The 20,566-nt window shown below is 32.7% G+C and overlaps 2 protein-coding genes across 22 annotated transcripts in view; one reads left to right on the top strand and one right to left on the bottom strand.

Moving 5' to 3' along the window:
• The window catches only part of LOC105151322 (uncharacterized), a 31,264-nt gene extending 20,323 nt beyond the window's left edge, over positions 1-10,941 (bottom strand). The window contains exon 1 of the mRNA XM_087406594.1: positions 1,271-10,941. Coding sequence (XP_087262720.1) covers positions 1,271-1,454 — 184 coding nt within the window. The 5' untranslated portion in view covers positions 1,455-10,941. The remainder of the gene's footprint in view (positions 1-1,270) is intronic.
• The window catches only part of Ca-beta (Calcium channel protein beta subunit), a 96,689-nt gene that overhangs the window by 48,594 nt on the left and 27,529 nt on the right, over positions 1-20,566 (top strand). For 2 of the 21 annotated variants that reach the window (XM_087406586.1, XM_087406593.1), the window contains exon 1: positions 17,595-18,096. The exons of 12 other annotated variants lie outside the window; for them this stretch is intronic. Coding sequence is in view for 2 of the 9 variants with exons in the window: in XM_011064983.2 (XP_011063285.1) it covers positions 15,433-15,492 (60 nt within the window). In the remaining 7 variants the exon portion in view is untranslated. Of the gene's footprint in view, positions 1-238; positions 330-15,208; positions 15,493-17,594; positions 18,108-20,566 lie in introns of those variants that run through there. 7 more of the 21 variants (XM_087406588.1, XM_011064986.2, XM_087406591.1 and 4 more) reach the window with 7 other exon arrangements.

Below are 20,566 nucleotides of genomic sequence, written 5' to 3' on the forward strand. Positions count from 1 at the left end.
TTAGATATATATATAAAATTTTGTTTAAATTTATATATATACATATATATGCATATGTATAATGTTTTGTAAATTCTCATTGTTAATAATCATCAGTCTCGATCGTGACGGATCTTCACGCTGCGCTAAGGTCGTGCCAACGAAATCGACTGAAAATGAACTCTCGACTGGCCTCATCATCGCCAACGCGAGGTGCTCTATCCGCCTAACAACGTCCATGCTTCCGCGCGTTGCTCATGCACTAGAGAAGCCGTGTACAGTTTCAAAGAAATGAAAGAAACAGAAGCGGCCGACGTTGATGAATGAAGCTGATGAATCAGATATCCCCCGTGAGTATCCTCGAAAGGCCTTTCTTTACGATCGCGGGCGTCAAGATAAATAGGTCCTCCTTTTTATTTCGCCTGATATACTCGAGGCGGCTATTCGGACTCTGGTATACACCGGATCGAACGCTCAGGTTAACTGCAAGATCCTCCAAAGGATTTGAATCTGCACTACGTCCACACAATCCTGACTTCACCTGAACATCTCTTAAATAATTATCGTTAAGTTTAAAAATTGTTTCTTAAATTATTATGATAATTTTCTATAAAAGGCTAAAGTTTCGTTTATTTAAAGCTTATAACATAATTGGTGCTATTTGATTGATCATATTTCCTACATATGATTATGCCAATTGTAGCGGATAAAAAATATTCAAGAGAAATGCAATGTTACTAGCTGCAAAGTATACTATACAATGTCGTGTATAGGAGTAACGATATTTTCTTGCACGCACGACAATTCGCCGAGCTTGATGTCGAGCGGTGATACCGCGACAAATTATGTAGATTTTTCGCGCGACTTCTCGAAACTTTCGCGACCGTTATACGTCAATCGCGATTCAATCTGCCGTGCGAATTATCACGTGTCCGTTGATAACCCGCTATTCGCCGTCATTCTATCACACGGGTATCTCCACTAATTGGGATTTCGCAGGATCGTAAGTTGAATCCGTGCAAGAAAGAAAAAAAAAAGAAAAAAAAGCACTTGCGACGGCACGGGATAGGGCGTGGGTCCTAGCACGGTATGACGCGATAATGCGGTACGGACCCTGTCAAAGGGGGGCAAGGAAATCGAGTGGGCGAGAAAGAGAGAGAGAGAGAGAGAGAGAGAGAGAGAGAGAGAAAGAGGGAGAGAGTTGAACTCGCGAACAAGAAAAAAAGAAAGCAGACGAGGTGACGGGAGAAGAAGAAAGAAGAGAGGGACGCGATGGTCCTGCCACACTGACCTTGACTAGGCCCGAAGTTGAGGTGGGTTGAGGTGCTGCCGGGCCCTCTTGTCGCGTCCCCCTCTTTACCTCTCGTCTTCCCGAAGTACCCTCTCCTGTGCCCCACGGCACTCCGCGCGCACCGACGGGCCCCACCGGGCCTGCCCTGTAGTTCTGCATTCGCAGACTCCTCCATCAAGGACATCACAAAAAGTACATTAGACGAAAACACGTTGCCATTATACCGCGGCGTACCGCGAGAGAGAAGAGCGAAAACGCTACGTCTGCGCTAAGACCAGTGTGCACCGACACTGCAGGCCCAACGGCCCGCCGTTCAGGCCCCCGCAACACCGCCAAAAAGACCCACGGACATCTCCCCTGTCTTTACGACGACGCCTGAATTAAGGTGCGCTTGTGACTTCAACGGATTATTTCGATAGTAAATTGATAAGAAAAATATTAATCTTTATTGCGAGAGTAATATTCTTTTTTATTCATTCTTCAATGATGAAATTTTAAAAAATATGACATTGATATATTAGAAGGTTATAAATTACAACAAAAATTGTTCTATTATTAAATTATTTTATGAGCATTATTTTATTTATTATGTTATATCATATTTAAATTATAAAATAAATTATTAGTAATGTTTAATATAGTAATGTATATTGTTCTTATATTAGCATGTGTAAATTATGTATTAATATTATCTTATAAAAAAATTTTTTTTATTGATTTTTCGAAGAGATTATACGAAAAACTGGTTAATAAAGATTCATAAAACCTTGACGAAACTTACACGTGCATGACGGATAAAATGAGTAGCTAAAATTATGATATAACTATAGTGATTATAATACAAAACACTAGTAAAATTGGAAGATATGATTCATTCGGAATGAAAGAAGAAAAAAAATTCTTCACCAATAAGAATTATAGTAGATTTTGTTCTAAAATACAAAAAAAGCATTTTTATTACGATAAACAGAAATATTTCATTATTTCAAATTCGACTTTTGTTTAAATTAAAAAACAAAGGGCAAAATCAGAAAATAAATGGATTAAAATATGTTATAAGTATTATTAATATGCAGTCGAAGTTTCTCGAGAATTTGATTCATGGGCGTTGAAAATCTTGAGGTGGCGAAACGCGCCTTAACTACCGTCTTTACTTCTGACCCTCACTGCACCACTCACTCTCAAGATCAAGGTCAGCTCTTGGGAGATGACTGGACTCTTTAAGCGATGTACCTTTTCTTCGTTATCCGCTACGTTTCTCACTTCGACTCATACACAACATACAACACGCACACACACACACACACACACACACACACACACACACACACACACACACACACACACACACACACACACACACACACACATCCAAGGCTTGCTGTAAAAATGTTTTACACGGAAACACTCGTGCGAGAAACGACGTGCATAACGTGAGTTTTGGCACGCAACCTTGCGAACAAGATAATAGCATAAAAATTATAATTCATTATTAAAATGTTTGCAATCGCGAAAATCATTCATGTAATCTAATCGTAATACAACGGCTGAATATATTCCAATAATGATTTTTCAGAAAAAATATTTTTTAATAATTTGATACTAAAAAAAAATTGAAAATAAAGTATTTTAGATTAAACTAGGAATTAGACTTTTTTAGAAAAAAAGGCCCGATGGGGCCCGTCGGTGCGCATTTTTTTAGAAATTGAGAGAATAATCTCTTTAAGACTTTCCTGCAAAAGAATTTTTTTAACACAATTATATTTAGTCTTCTTGCTGCGTTAATTCTTGGTAAACGAGTGAATGACACGCAATTTCTTCTTGCGGCACACACTTTCTCATGTTCAGGCATGAGAGAGTAACGCTCGCTTACAAATCTAAATGCACATAACGGATAATTTACGATAATTTCGATGAGATGTACCATCGCGCTACCGATGGTAACAACGCTGTGTTTCGTTTAAAGCTTTCTCTAAAATGATCATTAAATACTGCCGCGTACTTAATCCTCTGCAACGCACTTACACATGCTCTGTATTGTCTGTACACAATTCAACGGATTTAAATTATTATCTATCTCGATGTTATATCGCGCGTAGGCGACCAATCGTCGTGTCGATGTTACCTTTGTGACACAGCCTAATATAGCTTTATATTTCCAAATGATTCAGTAAGCTTGTTCAATATGAATAACCAATACAGTATAATGTAATTTCATGTTATTATAACAATATTATAATTTACGAAGCATATCGAAAGTGACTCATTTTAATCTGGATATTTTTTCTTCAGAAAAATTAAATATTTTTAATTTTTAGTATAAAATGATGGAATTCTTTATAATTATTTCAAATATTATGATAAAATTTATTAATTAAAAAATTAACATACTTAGAGTACCAGCATTTTTGATCTTCAAATGTTTAGATACTTTTATTTGGAATGTGATACTATATATCTTTTTAAACAGCTTTTGTAACAGAGTAGTTTGTTTTTTTGCAAGTGATATATTTCATTCCATTTGTATTTTTTTTTTTTTGGAAAAACAATTTTAATACTGTGGAAACCTCAAAAACATTTAAAAAGACTTATCATACTACAAGTAAGGTTGCTGCAATTATTTTGGAACAATACTTGTATTTCCCAAATAATAAACTAACGTAAAAATGACGGCAAATTTTGATCATCATATGATCTAATTAAAACATCCTAAATCAGATCCTGATTTAGACAGAAAAGAGGAAACCAAAAAATGACACCGATATGTCACATTTACATGATGTCATTTTGTGTCGTTTTAATGATTGCAAAGTAAGACAAATATGTACATGATCTAAGACTCCACGTCTTTAATGCTTAATATCATTTTTATTCCTAACACAAAATGTTGCTATAATATTATATCAATACTATTTTATCAAATTTTAATATTTCATAAAATATTGTAAATTATACATAATCCTAAAACGTCAACGTAGTAATCAAAGAATGTTCCAAATACTAATTTTTTAAATACTCTTATTACTATTTTTTTTCGATGTCTTTTAAACGGTTTTTTTTAAGTTGTTCTAATGTCCCAATTTTAGAACATGTGTTGTCTGGGAAGTTTCGGTTACATAGACTTTGGTTATATGTAACTGACTAATATAGAGAGCTGACTAATTTCACGTGCGACAAACGATATCATTTAGCGGCATTTTATCTCAGAAAGATTATATCAAACTAATATTGGATGATTTTAAATCTTTTTTAGCTAGTCTAAGAATGATGTCTTATTAATCGTGCATTAAAAGTGACCATAAATATACATGTCTTTTGACAACAAGTCTATTGTCTTTTGATACCAATCACTACTTAGAAATCTAAATATTAATTTTTAAATTAATAAATTCAAGAATTAATATATATAATATTATTGATAAAATAATTGTTCTCTAATTATATTAGGTATTTATTATGTAGAAATAAAAAATTGATTCATAAACGGGAAGAAATGTACATAATGATGTGCTCACCTACAGATTCGTAACTTATTAACGATCGTATTCTGTATCTGTAAGGATGCAGAATATATTATCATACAGTATTATAACAACAATTTTTTTTTACGAATTTAAAGAGAATTGCTTTTTCCTTAGTTAAAATTTTGAAGAAAAAGGGTCACATAAAAATCTTATTTTTTTAAATTCGAAACAAAAGCATACAGAAGTAAAATTGTTATTGAAACGCTTCTGATTATTCGCAAACGTCTCACGCAATAAGCAGCAATGAGTAGTCGCCGAAAATAAATGTAGCCGAATTTCACACGCTGACCGATGAAGCTGTCGAGTTTCATGGTGGCGAGACAACTCTGTTGACAAACGATAGACCACGAGCCGCATTGTCAGACGGATCGATTGACACGCTCGTCAGTAAATAGAATTGATAAAACGCCTCGTCATATATTCCTGACGATAGGATGACTTTGCCATCGTTATTACTAGTGCCAGAGCATGTACATATTTCTGCGATAATACTTTCGATAAGTCTCAGATAATTGAATATGTTTTCATGGTTTTCTATTCAGTTATAATGATTTTATTACTTGCGATTCTGCAATCTATAGTAGCAGTAAATTTCTATATTTATACAATATAAAGAAGCATACCTTAGTATTAAAATTCCAAATTGAATTCTAATCATTAAATTATTTTTATATTTACATATACATTAGGTCAAATATATTTAAGTATTTAGTTTTAAATCGTACAGTCTTTTAATGGAAAGATACTGTCTGTTTAGTTGTACACTTATTGAATTGAACTTTACAAGAAAATATGTAAAACCGCGTACCCGTAGGCGTTGGCCACATTTCGGATATAATTCACAGCAAGTCCTTGGCATTAAATATGTAAATGCCTGACGATCGGCAACGCGGACGTTTAATTCGTCGGTGAATCGCCAATCGCGCGGGCATCTCGTCAATTGGATTTCGAATGGCGTTCCATGAAATCATTGGCCGGTAATTAGGTTGCGCATAATGACGGCGACCAGACAAGCAAGATTCGTTTGTGCGCAAAAGGCGGACGCGACATTCGATTAAATTATTAAAGCTTGATTCATATATTTGCACACATATTGCAGATATTTATATGAAATTTACGATCGATCGATGAGATGAACAAAGGAAATGATATAGTCGCACAATTAATGTACATAAAAGAGTAATCAAAATTCTTAAAGATAAATTTAAACTCAAGGATTTATGCTCAAGGAAAAGATTTTAACACAAAAATTTTAAACAATTATTTAATATTTATGATTAATAAGCAAAAAAGATAAAATTTTTTTATACCTTATGACATTAATTACATCATTGAAAAATGTAGAAGAAATAAAATAATATTGAAATAGTTACATTTGCAATAAAATATAAATGCATAAATTTATCTCTCAGTAAAGATTTCTTATCACGCATTTGAACTTTACGTACTTGAACTTATATACATTCCGAGAAAATAATCTTTACTCACATAATGCATAAACGTCAGTAGAACAGAATAAATAATACAGACGTTATCATAATAACGTCATAAATGAGCAAGCAATATTATCAGTACTAATATTTATTTACTTTGTTTCTATTTTTTCTACGTCATATTGACATCCACAATGGAGCGTATTGAGGTATGCTGATAATTAAAATATATCCAATTAATACAATACTATCTCTTTACCGAGATGAATGTTTTTATGTAACTTAAATGGAAAGCTTGATGAATGGTATAATCTGGAACAACAAATACGTAATGTTTTATCAGACTTTCTAACGGCGAAGGCAATTTCTAATTCTGATAAAGAATATCGCGAAGTGAAACGTTCAGGAGGTAGAGAGGAAAACTGGAAGGCATTACAGTCGAAGTTTTCGCTTGCGCAACTTGCGAGTACTAACGGCAACTGCCGCACGTACATGTATTATACGCATTTGTCATATACGTACACGTGCTTACACGTACGCGTAGTGGATCGAGCACGTGTATGGCACTTACGTGCCAATGACTATAAACACCCGGAGCGATTGCTGAAGTAATTTGTACTGCGCGCGTGTCCGAGTACTCGTGCCACTTACAGTAATGGATATCGAACGGATTTCGAGTACCCAAGATTCTCTGAAGCGATTTCTTACGTCGCTTTTAGCTTCATCGTGTCGATAATAACGTTATTATCCGGCACATTGGCACGTCACTTTGCAGATCCCAAGAAATTGAAAGGAAACGACGTGAACGTTGCCATTATCAACCATTTCGTTCTTTAATGTAAGATACCATATTTTCATTCTGATGTATATTACATAGGAAACAAATGTGATTTTCAGTGCGAATCTTTTTGATATATACGATATTCAAAATTATTATTTTGTCTCGAGTTCTTATAGTTAAAGAATTACTTTTTGATAATAAAATTTGATTAGTGAGCATTTAAACTTGACCGGAATGTTGCTTCATCACACTGTCAAAACTAGTTTCAAGTAGTTGCTGCTTATCAGCTAGTTCCATTTGAGCGAAGTACTATAACTTGGGAGTAAGTTTGTATTCCAGTTGAGGAGAATTTCGATAGCGATTAGAGTCTACATATGAGTTAATGAGATACGAAAGAGATTCTTTTCGTGAGAGATACACAAAATAAATTTTCAAAGTATTACATTACGAATTTTTGAAATAATTCAAAAGTCTTAATTATTAATTTTTACAAACGTGTAATTTTGGACGCTTGCATTTAGAAATATTTTAGTTATAGCGCAAAATAAGTCATAATTCTATAATCTATTAATCTTATTATTTTTGCATCGAAGAAAGTAATGGAATTAATCTTAAAGAATAATTATTTACCTTTACAGAAACACTGTCCAATTTAATATTAAAAGACAGTAATTAATTATTTATTTCAACGTCATTATTCAATGCTTTAGTATTCTAAATAAATAATTAATTATCATCCTTTAGTAATAAATTGGCTAGTATAAAATTTCTATAAAGATATTTGATATTTTTAGATTCAGTTGTTGTGGTACATTCAGGCAAATCTTTTAGAGACTTATGTCTCCGAATATCCTAGCAGAGGTTGTACCTTGTAAGCATTCGTGTGTGCGTCGCATTAGTGCGTGTACACCCACGCGTGCAGTCAGTGTGTTCGTGTAACAACAGTTCACGACTTCGCTTTTGTGAAGCTCACACGGAGGTGGAGTCGATGCTTAGAGGGCTATAAAAAGAGAAAGCTGGACGGTATTCTACTATATGTACACTCGTATGTATCTCTCGTGCACGCACAAATGAAACCTACGTATTGGTGTAGCGGGTGTGCCGACTGGGCACGTAAATGCGGCACGTAAAACGTATGACGCGCCTCAATCTGTCTCTTGATTCTCATTTTTTAGCCGTGCCTTAGCCATATCTGTTAAATTCAAAATGCATGATATTAAAATTAAATATGTGAATATCATTTCGTCTATCTAAAAAGAAATTGAAGAATCAATTCAATTTTATTACGTTATTTTACTTTCCCCAAATATATAGAAAAATTTGTACAAGTAATGTACTTTATTTTCACTTTTCCAAAGATCGTGGTTATACGAAAGATTCTCGAAAATTTAGCGATTTTTAGTAACTTGTGGAAGTGCGCTTGCTCAAATCTCTACGAAATCGTGTGTCATTGGAGATACGTGTGCTTGGTGTACGAATTATGATTACGAGCACAAGAGAGAGCACGATCGTTAAATGCAGGACACGTTTATTTCTAAGAACGTGCACACGTCGTTTTTAACAGGCCGGTATGCAACCGCCTAGAGCAACGACCAGTGTAATTATCGGGTCGACTCCCACCTCTCACGAGTCCACAAGTCACATTATCCACGGCAATGCCACGCCGAAACCACAGCTCCATACGCATCGACGGTATAACGGTGACCCATAAATTGGATCTTTATCGAGGAAAGAAAATTATCCGTATATAGCTTCTCGCGACGCGCTATTCCTCGGCGCCAGATCTGTGATCACGAATAAATGATTCCTATCGTTTCCGTGTTCGTGATAATATGTTATGGATATTTGGAGAATGATTATTCATCTGGTATTATAGCAAGAAAAAACTACGAGAAATCTAAAGACTGTGGGAATTGTAAGCAGGGAGGAAAATTGGAATATTATCTTTTGATCTACGCTATAAATTTATTCGAAGAAACCATGAATTATTTAAGAAGAATTAGGTAATCAGACATACACAAGTACACATAATTTGCTCTTTCTATTTGAATACATGCGTTGAATACATGTGTGAATATATGGAACTTACACATTTATTTATACTTGCAAATCTATTTGGTGTTTACCCAAATACATTTAGAATATGTAAAATAATTTTCTAGCTTTTCAAATATTTCCCTTTTAGCTTAATAATAGCTGAAATATGGAATGGAAATGAAATACTTCCTAGATGAATGTCACAATGCAATATAATCATGCATTCATTTATGCCCGTTCTTATGCCCATTTCATTTGAATCAGGATACATTCTTGATCTTCTTGCGGATAGGGATCAGCGATCATCTTTAATTTCACCATCCGTGAAATTAAACTGAAAACAATAATCGAGTTCTGATCGCATTTCCGATTACAATTTCGTCGGGTATTGCCGACTCGAGTTACACTATCTTCGAGGTAACCGAGTCCTCAAGTAGTTGTCGGTTATCCTTAATCGTTCGATTGAATCTAATTCGCCTTCATGACTATCTGTGTCGCCGTCTTCGCCGTTGGTTCAAGGCCGTCGCACATTGAGGCGCGTCTAATTCGCCTCTTTACGCGCGGCGTATCCTTTGACTCGGCCACAAGTAAAGTAATAACCGCGTGGTTGGGCTCGCAACCATGATATACTGTGAAGATTCTCCCGATCTTATCGGCACCCTGCCGAAACTTTCGGCAGAGGGTGCTCAGGTGTCCGCCATCTGCCGCCCTACGGCGAATTTAGCACCTTATGCACTCGTGTGCACCATCAGGACGAGTTTGCTCGCCGCTTCTTGGCCTGCATCGTTTATAGTAACCGGAAAAGATGAAGCTATAAATATTACGGTGTATACACAAAATATACATGCGTACTTCAGTTGTTACGAACGGTTACCAAAGTTGTAAGTAAGATCTTAAATGCGAAGAAATGTCACGTTCTGACAACTCTAGTTTGTGATTTAATTTTTCAAACACAGTCACTTTTCTATCAACGCGACGACATATCCTCATATTTCTACAATTTATTTAATGAAAGATTCAAATAGCAGACAAATACGACGTTAGATGTTTTTCCTGATTTAGAAAACTTAGAGTTACTCGCATATTAACGGTCCTCAGAAGCACGCAATTGGATAAGGAATAATTTTCGATAACGATCCGTTAATTTGCCGCAATAGAGAACAATTTGCGGCTCGACCTTTTTCTCGTGCGCATGTTGCTGCAGCTGCGAGTGTCACGAAAGCGCGCGAGATACCTGATCTCGTGTGCCGTCCTGGAAAAACTAAAAAGAGTCCGGTCATAGCACGAGCGAAGCGCGTTCTCTCTTCTCTCTCTCTCTCCCTCTCTCTCTCTCTCTCTCTCTCTCTTCTCTCGTAGGGCCAGACAGAATTCTAAATCTGCCTTGAGCAACGTGTCAAAACGGCCTATATTTCCGGAAGCGACAGCAGCGATGATACAACCGTGAAAGAGAAGCAAAGCAGGTGCAGGTGCGCGCTAACAACGCGACCGAATAATATACGCAGTAAAGATGAACGAGCTTGTTAGTTATAGTCTTTCGTCTTAAACTCGCGAACATCGACAAATATAAAATCAATAAAAAAAATTTTCAATTTTAGCAGAAAGTTTTTTTCTTTATTCATATATTATATCACTCGTTTGCTACTAACAACAGTATAATTTAAATTGCTATTTTGAATTCGCGAACGTAAAATCGCCAAAATAAAATCAATAAATCTCAATTTTCATGGAAGGTTTTTTATACATATTCATTATATCGCTTATTTTGCTACTTACTAATAATACTTGTAAATTTTGTAGTTATTTGCAGAAAAAAAGAAGAAATATAAAAATAAAGAAATATGTTTAAAAGGACATATTATTTCTCTATAATTACTTTTTTTTTACACCAAAATTTACAATCTTTTCATGACTTAAAATTTTCAAACTCATTTTCAGAAGAACTTTGTTTTTTAAAGTGTATCGTTATTAATGAATGCGATATATTTATGTTTATTATATATTTTATATTAAGAACGATCTATCTCTTTCACAATTTCATTACGCTCGCGTAGTACGAGAGCTGAATTACTAGTAAAAATCTTATCTTATAATACACGACGCCTCACTTATTAATGTATGCATATGATGCGGCTGGTCCGGCTGTACGGCAACGAAAATACCAGCGGAAATGCCGGAACGCTGAATAATTAAAACGGGAAATAAGTATAACAGCGCTTAAGAGAGGCGCACGTCGTTCACCCGGCTGTTAAGCAAAGATTTTCGGCTCTCTATATATTTAGCGTGACATCGATTCTTCCTAAAGAGAGACGTTCTGCTTGACGACAGCGTCCATTATTTAAACACAATGCAGAAACAGTCTCTCTATGAAAAGATTTAAAAAGCAATTCTAGAAAAAACTTTGATGATTTGTTTGTGGTTTAAAAGGAGTTAATATCTTATTAATCATAAGATTTTAAGGAATGGAAGAGTTTTTAATTGTGTTTGGGAGAGTCGGGTTTATAATATTGATGACGAATATATTTTCTGCCGCTGCGAGAGAAATGACCTCGTAAAGTTACATGGTATAAAAAGCAATCGCTTCTTATCTTTTTTGATCATTCCAAAACATCTCGATCATCCTCCAGAAAACTTATGTTATATTTATATATAAATATAAATGTATTTTGTAATTTTCAGTGATTTTTTTTTATTTTGAGAATAATTAAAAAAATTGCTTTAAAAAATTATTGATAAATAAATGTTTTGAAGTTAGCTAATTAAAAGATATTTACTTATAAACAACGATGAGATATTTATTAAAAATAGGATGTTATCTTTAGTGTTTTTACAACTAATGTAAATAATTTGAAATCGATGTAAACTGTAAAGTTATATGGTACAGACATCTGACAAGAATGTACAACATGTTTTCAGACGAGAACTGTATCAACATCTGTCGATAAAACAGCAGATAGTACATCTCTTCGTTAGTACTGAAAGTCTGGTTAAACAGAGTATACTATTGTAGCTGTTGGCACAGCATACATCTACTGTAGTTATCTCGAATATTATTTGGTTACCTCACAGAGATAATATTTTAAGATCTTTGAAAAACTTCATTATCTTCTATTTATTCTTGAATTTTCTGTTAGCTTCTTCCGCAAGTAACACATAAGTGTCATGATAAGATCAAGATAACGTCATCTCGAACTTATCGTGAGAATCATGTATTGATTAAGCACATTTAATTACATTTTTTTTACTTAAAATAAAATTTAAACATAATTAAGCATTTGATTATGAAAGGAAAAGAAGAAAGACAGAAAATATAGAAAGTTTATCTACAGAAAAGAAATCTTGATTAATTTCATGTAATCTTTCTAATTAATTATGAAATATAATCTATATAGAAAATTTATATAAGAAAGTAAAAATTTTCAATTTATTGCATTTTTTGGAAAAAATGATAATACAAGCAATGATAAAAGCTAAACAATAACTAATAAAATATTTAAAATAAGTATCATTTTTCAATAAAACTGTTTTTTATTTTGCTTTTCTTTCAATATAGAATATTTACGTCAATTTGTGAGGAATTTTTTTTTGTACTACATAGTCAAGGCTGAATATTCAACGAAATTTTTGTATTATTGATATCATTTTTTCAGTATTACTTTTTTAATTGCTCATTCTTTAATAATCCAATTAGTAAACACACGCCATTCTGACATCAAATACATAAGCATGTTCGTAGATACTAATAATGTAAAGTGACAAAAAATGAGAATGATGAGTGTTATAAAAACCAATGATTACAGTTTTATTGAAGACGTCATTTCACTTCATTATGATATAATATTATAATATTCTGATCTTGCACTGTAATGCTTCATTTTATTGATATTACAATTTAAAAGTAAGTTTCTCATTTAATTATTGTTAATTTTCTGCTTATTCATATTTATTGAATATATTTATAATTTGTCTTCAGTGTAATAAGATAATCTCTTCTTAAATAAATGATAAAAACAAAATAATAAAAATATAAATGACGTGTGTCTGCTATCTAGAAAGAAGTTGCAATTTTAGAATATAGAGAAAAGAAATTTGTCTTGAAATTATAAAACTTTATTTTTTAAAATAAGTATCTTCAAATATACATTCAAAAATTCATACATTTATCTTATTTATAAAATTCTGTACAAATTCATATAAATTTACTATTGACGAGCCAACTGGCAATAGAATATCCAAAACACTTCTAGGAAACAATTTTAATAGCACAAAAATAATTATGAAACTCTGAAATAAACTGTTAAAATTAGATTTGCTAAAAATCTCCAAAATTTAAAGCAAAAAAGACCATCTAGAATAAAAAAATAAATCATGAAGAGTCACAAAAATCTTAATATTTATATTATTGTATTTGACGTGGATGATGAGACATGGGTGTGGCGAAAAAATTCAAAACATACATAGAGAAGACATCAAGGATGTTTCTTGGCATGCAAATCAATACGTTCAGTAGAACAAGCTAGCGACACAATTTATTTCGGCTAACTCTCGTCAGCCGGAAAATTTTGTGAAGTTCTATAAGGAAAATTACGACGAATCGACGTTACCCGTCTCGCTGGCAGAGATTTTCGGTGTGGCGGCCGTTTTATTTATAGCGGAGGAGGTCGCGATGCGTTCTAAAAGCTCCTCGACTCACCAGTATTACAAGCAGATCCATACCGAGCTTGTCTCGCATCGGATCCTAAAAATCATTAGTCGATAGATCGGAAAAAACTCAGGAAAAAAAAATACGCTTTTTGAAAATTGTAAGCCGGTTTTCCGTCGATGTGATTACTCGGGTTACTCGGGTATGTTATCCCAATGGAAATTTTAGAGCCCTGTGGGAAATGAACATATGACATTTGTACCGGTGCAACTGGATAACAAAGTGATTGATTTGATGTTAACATAGTGGAGTGAAATTTCACATGTCGCGCATGATTAAAAAGTAGTTCATTGACAGACAGATTGATCGAGGACTTTGCGCAAGTGTACAGAATACAGTGATTAATCACCGCGTTGATTGAGATTTCTCAAAATTGCTTATTGGATTACCATGATTTAACATCCAGATTTTTGTATTTCTAAGAATTATTAAAAACTGATATATTTAATTTATCAATATAAATTCAATTTATATATATTCAATTTATATATATTTAATATGAAATCATATTTTTAACAAATCTTTATTTAGCAATATAATCTTCAAATTTAACAAAATCTCTACGTAGTTAAATGTAGCTAATTTGGAACACATGATTATCAATGTTTTAATTTAATTTAATTTTACATTCTGCATTACAAAATTAAAGGTAAGAATTTTGATTTATGTAATTCAAAATGCAATTTTTCTTAAATAGATGCAAAATTTATTATTGTCTTAATTTCGTTTTATTTTTTACGCTAAAAATTGATTCTGATGAATCAAGGTCAGGGCTAAAGATTTATATATCTGATATACCCACTCTTGAAGAGAGAGGATGTCAGAGACTGTTACACTAACTTGTCGGCATCGATCCAAAGATCGGACGATTCTAAAGGAATAGTTTCCAATTTTCGAGAAGGCATAGTGTAGTATTAAACATCACCTATTTTCTCAAAAGTGTAACATTACTCAGTAAAATATCAAATATATGTAAATGTCAAATAGTTACATCATTTGTATAATATTATTAGACAACTTTATTAGACGATCGGCTGGTTTGTCTCAAAGCGAAAAGTTTGAAAACAAAGATATTTTAAAAAATCAAAATTGGCGTTTAATGCAAAATAAAAAAAATTTGATAAACCTGGAATTTATTCAGCAAATAGCATCATAAATTTGGATTGAGAATTACACTATATTATAAATGTCAATACAGACAAAAAAGAAAGCTAACTATTATTATAAAGTTAAATGTATACTATACATATACAAAGAAAATTTTTGCATAATCCAGTAAACAATTCTAACTACGAACGTCTTTAACTAGACTCTTTGTAAAAAAAACTGTCATTTGTTTTTTTATATAATTATTGCGAAAAGTGATAACTTTATTTCTTTGATCAAGTGCTAAATCGATGGATGGTCTTGTTTCGATGCATTTCTGTTCTACATGGAATGGATGTGTTTGTGCCGTGTATTTGTGTCGAACAAATTAAATGAAGACAAACGGTAGGTCGTGATAAATGCGGCTCCGAACCAGAACTCGGATCTCGTGTCGGAAGTTGACGGACTCGCGAAGCTGACGAAAACTGCTCCAGTCGACTGGGGACGCGCGTGACAGATACCTTCTTTTCCTCGGTAACAACGAGCATCGCAATATCTTTAGTTCACCTAGATTTTCTATACACCAACTTGGATCTTTCAAGATGGCACATTTACGGCGCCCAACGAGACGGGAGCATTACAAGCCTTTCGGAAGAAGAAGGGTAAATCAAACACTTCTATAATAATTCATAATTATTATGAGTTAACAAAGTTATTTGTATATCACTATTTTTGAGACAAAGGATCTATTTTTGAGGCAAAGTGATTTATTAAAATAATGTCAAAAATTTTTACTGAAATAACAACTGTGTCTTTCAATCTCTGAAAATTATCGCAATTGTGACAAATCCTTTTGCAGTAAATGTCTTACATTTTAAGAGATTATTAGAATCAAAATATTTAATATGTTAATAAATACTTACTGATAAAGATGATGATATTGTAAGAAACAAAGTAGAAATAGATTGATACTATCGATAGTATATGAAAGATACTTTATTTAACAATCATAATATTGTATTCCTATTAAAGCTATTTATTTGTAAATTCATATTATAGATAAATGTTTGTGAAAGCGTGTGCTAATTGGTTCGCGAGCATGCGCTTTCTATCTTTGCAAGCACAATGCTCTTAAATTTTATTTTTATGCCACGTGACCGCGATGAAAGGAGCTGCCGTCACGCTCGTAGTTCACCGATCATTTATTTATGAACTATGATTTCGAGATCGAAGCTATTACTCGACATATATCTACAGGGTGTCTCGGATTTTTTACTCTTTCTTGAAATAATTGAACGATTTTGAATTCTTTTAAAGAAACAGGACTACAGAAATTTTAAATTTATCAAAATTATATAAATGAAAGAGATATAAATTCCAAGATCAGAAACGGTGACTTTAAACGATAAAAATAGCGAAATATAAGAAAAAAGAAGTATAAAGTACATCTGCAGTAACCTTCAGAGTTGACTATAAAACCGAAGGTCCCAGCAGACTAAAAGCGAAGGGGGCGGCACGCGCACGCACCCTGCGTGACCTACATAAATGACCTAGATTTGCAGTATGTGTGTGTGTGTGTCGGATGAAATCGACTGCAGAAAATAGCTTAATTCTTTACAAACTATTTTTAATATTATTATTTTTATTTGATGCATTTTATTTTTATTGCTATTATCAAAGAATATGCAAAGTTACTTAGCTAAATTTTTTGTTATATATGCTAATGATACTCGTGTAAAATATTTATGGGAAGCGAAAGTAATTATCAATGAAAATGTTGCGATATACACATAATTCTTCGTTTGAATTATAGGAGCAACAATGTCTATAAAAAATTTATCATTGCTTGCAATCAGAAAACTATGTAAGTACTGATTCGTCGAACAGTAATACAATAGACGGATATACTATATGTGATACAAAGAATATGTCATAGATCGATATTGCTTGAGATAAGAATAATATTCTTTTTATCTGCAATTCCCCCTGTTTATAACATATGGGACACTTATACGATCATGTGGTGAATAAAAATGGATTGGTTTTGAAAAGAAATCAACATTGTTTCATTCCAACGTGTAATACTAACGATAATTAAAAGAGTGATATATTAAAATCCAACCAATTGAGTGATATATTAAAATCAAGCTTGATAAGAGAAATGTCTTATTCATCGCATATTACTATCAGTGCACAAGATTTATTTCCACACCAAATATAAATAATATGTATAATTTTTTACAGTTTTACAAATAGGAAAACTTAAAATTTTCCGTATTATCTAACCACATTAATTTAAAAAATACAACAGTTGATTTATACTATGATTAGCTACATTAATCATATTTCTAGTAACTTACCATATCTCTAATAAATTAACTAGTTGGCTATATCAAAAAGATCATATTAGTAAAAATAAATATAAATATAATTAGAAAAATGGGAATGTTTTTACATTCTTATTTTTTCTTTTTATATTTATATCTATATATTTATTTAATATGTGCGATGTAAGAAACAAGAAACAATTGTTCTTGTATCCGCGATTGTGTGTGTGAGTTCGGCGATTCAACCCTCCACAATCAGTTAGTTATTCTTGAACAACACTGTATGCATGTACAACTGGTAGGACACGTTACCGTCAGGGTGCAGTGGCCTGGCGTTGTCGTGCGGGTCGCGCTCCGGGTGGTTTGCGGAGGAGGACGCAGCGGAGCGGAGCGGAGCTGAGAACGGAGCACCCCTCGGATCGATATAGTAACGGGGGTGTCGTCCGATCATCCTCAGTGGCGCCCGCATACGGACGAGTCACAAAATGGCATTGCCAGAGAAACGGCGACCCAGCCACAAGGCGCACACGGTCGCAAAGACCATGTAGAGCCAGTCCGTGCAGCACCTCCGACTATCGCTCTCACAGTTTACCACATCTACCGTTACCGTGAAGACTTGCAGCAGTGAAAGCTTGCGAAGGTGAAAGATAGCGTGCCGCGAATAAGCGCGATGTAAACCGGGCCCGTTTAGAGGGTGATTATTTTTTAATCGTAATTGAGAAGATTCTTGAAATTCTTAATAATAGAATTTGTTTTAGATATTTGATACTTACAATTAGTGAAACCGGAGTGATCGATTGGAAAGAAGCGGATACGCGTGGTGCACAAATATTTTTAATATTTTTGAAATAAGGTGCTCCTTCATGTCGAGAACAAAGAAGGGTTGTCAAGATGAGAAAACGTGATTTGTTTGGTGCTAGAGTTTTTATGTGGGAGAAGGTTCGTAAAGGGTACGGTGTAAACGATAGGATAAGAATTAGCAGGACGAACGCAGACGTCCGCAGGTGAAAATTGACAAGGCCGATTGGATATTTGTCGATCGACCAGCGAATTGGAATGTGGTAACTGCACTCGAGGTTGCATGATGTCGTTGACCTGCTTTCAAGCGCCACGGTGCTGTGGTGTATCATCAGTTTAGCGACTTAAGCACGAGTTTTACAATGAACAATTTTGATTTGTAAACTGGACTTTATCCATTACATAATATGGATACCACTTCGTTCTTGTGAGAACTCTCTTTGAGAATTATATTTTCGTGGGGTTTTAATAAAAGGGAATAATGGCTCAGAGAAAGATGGCTTATTGATCTGCTAAAGAAACTAGATTTGATTTAATCTGGCACAGTGTTATTGAAAAGAGAAAGGAAAAGTTTTATAGTTAAAAATTTAGAAAAATGCTAAAAATTAAGCTAGCAAATGTTACAAATGCCACCCACATGTAATGATGTCACTCGTTTTATTTATTTTACCGAAATTTATAAAAAGAAACGAATGAAGTTTTTAAATAGAACATGCGAAAAAATTAGTATAAAAATGTTTCGTGCATAAATTAAAAAATCTTCCGTTACTGATAAAAATATTGTAAATTTATGTTATATATTTCCAGACGAAATACAGATTTTTTTTTCTTATTTTTTTCTTGCCTTTTACTAATTGAATCTTTTTGTAATTTTAAAAAATATTGAGCAACTCTCTCTCTCTCTCTCTCTCTCTCTCTTATTATTGTTTATTAATATATCATTTTCGGGTATATATATCGAAATTTAAACCGAGCAACAAATTCAAAGGCACAGATTTCTAAGAGGGTCAACAGTATCGATTATCTAGAAATGAAATTGATAATTCAAGAGTCAATTTCATGTTTCTTCGAATTGTACTTTTGATTACGACTGATAAAGTTAATAACAAAGTTATTTATGAAGTTGTTTCTATGAAATTAATTAATTAATTATCTAGATAGATGAGTTGATCGGGGAATTGCGTGATGAACAACGCTCGATGTTTAATTTTCTTATAAAAGGTTACTTTGCATCTCTAATTCAATTTTTATATTTTTATTGCAATTATACGTTAGCATTGTTATTTTTTTAAAGGTGCGGCAAAGGTGTTTAAAAAATAAGTAAGTTTCATTTTGAAAATAGTAGTAATAGAAAAATTATCAGCAGTAAATTAAATTCCTAATTCTCTAATGCATCTTGTTGCACTTTGTACGATAGCTGTAAAAAGTAGGACAATTTTAATTACACATTTATTTTAACAGAATTTTATAACGTAAAACAAAGTTTTCTTAAAAACTTTTGTACTAAATTTAATTGCTTTGGTCCGTTTGAAAGAAATTCATTCTATTTATAACAAAACAACAACTTTATGAGATGTATAACATTCAAATTGATTCTTTTAGAGATATGTAAATATTTATAGAAAGTGCATTACAATATATTGCAGTTAAGGATTTTTATGAAAGAGAACATAAGTTGAGTGGTTATTTGAAAGAGAATGCTAGATTTTAAAATTATTTGCTCCAAAAGCCTTTGTTTAATTATACGTAAAAATATCAATTAATTTCTTGTCTATTTGATTAAGATTTTCTAATAATCCGTCTTTGAAAATTCTAAATTCCATCGAAAAAGTCAATTTATATAAATATAATTGAAAACGATCTCCAATCTCACCTATCTTGAGATTTCAGTTATATTATACATAATTATATTATAGATGATTAATTGAAAAATTTCGTTCGTCGTTAAACTTTATTATTTGCAATTGAGTCAGACAAAATAGAACAATACCATTTTGAATCTGAGCCAATTTGAAGAAGATAACAGCGCGTGCAATAAAAAAATTTGTTTTTTTACTCGCACAACGATTATTACCAAATCCCACAATTTACTCACAAATTAAATTAGAATTATAAATTCTCACGAATGGAGATAATTCCCTTTAATTATTAATGATTTATTTTTGTAACGAATAAAATGATCTTAAGTTACATTCATTAGACATTAGAATTGCAGTGTGTATTAAATCTTTTATAAAATTGATTTTTTATTAAAATTCTTTTTTAAAAATAGGAAAAGATAAAGTAGAGCACATTTTTTTTTAAATTCTAGATAATTGGAAATATCTATATTACTTTCTCATTTTTACAGCATAATATTAGTGTCTTCGATATTTTCTATGATAAAAATCGAGCGTTATTGCAATTGCGTTAAATAATTCATTTTAATTGACATATATGAGATCCGATATATAGAATTCCGTCACGATATTTGATTGATAAAACATAAATCTAATAAAATTCTCGAATTACAATTAACAAAATTTCCAATTAATTACAATTATCATGAATATTTTAATGGAACAGACGCTGATTGCGTGCACAAAGTAGTGAAGATTTTATATCATTTGAA

This window comes from Acromyrmex echinatior, chromosome 5 (assembly GCF_024713525.1).
Source record: "Acromyrmex echinatior isolate Ae372 chromosome 5, ASM2471352v2, whole genome shotgun sequence".
Lineage (NCBI taxonomy): Eukaryota > Metazoa > Arthropoda > Insecta > Hymenoptera > Formicidae > Acromyrmex > Acromyrmex echinatior.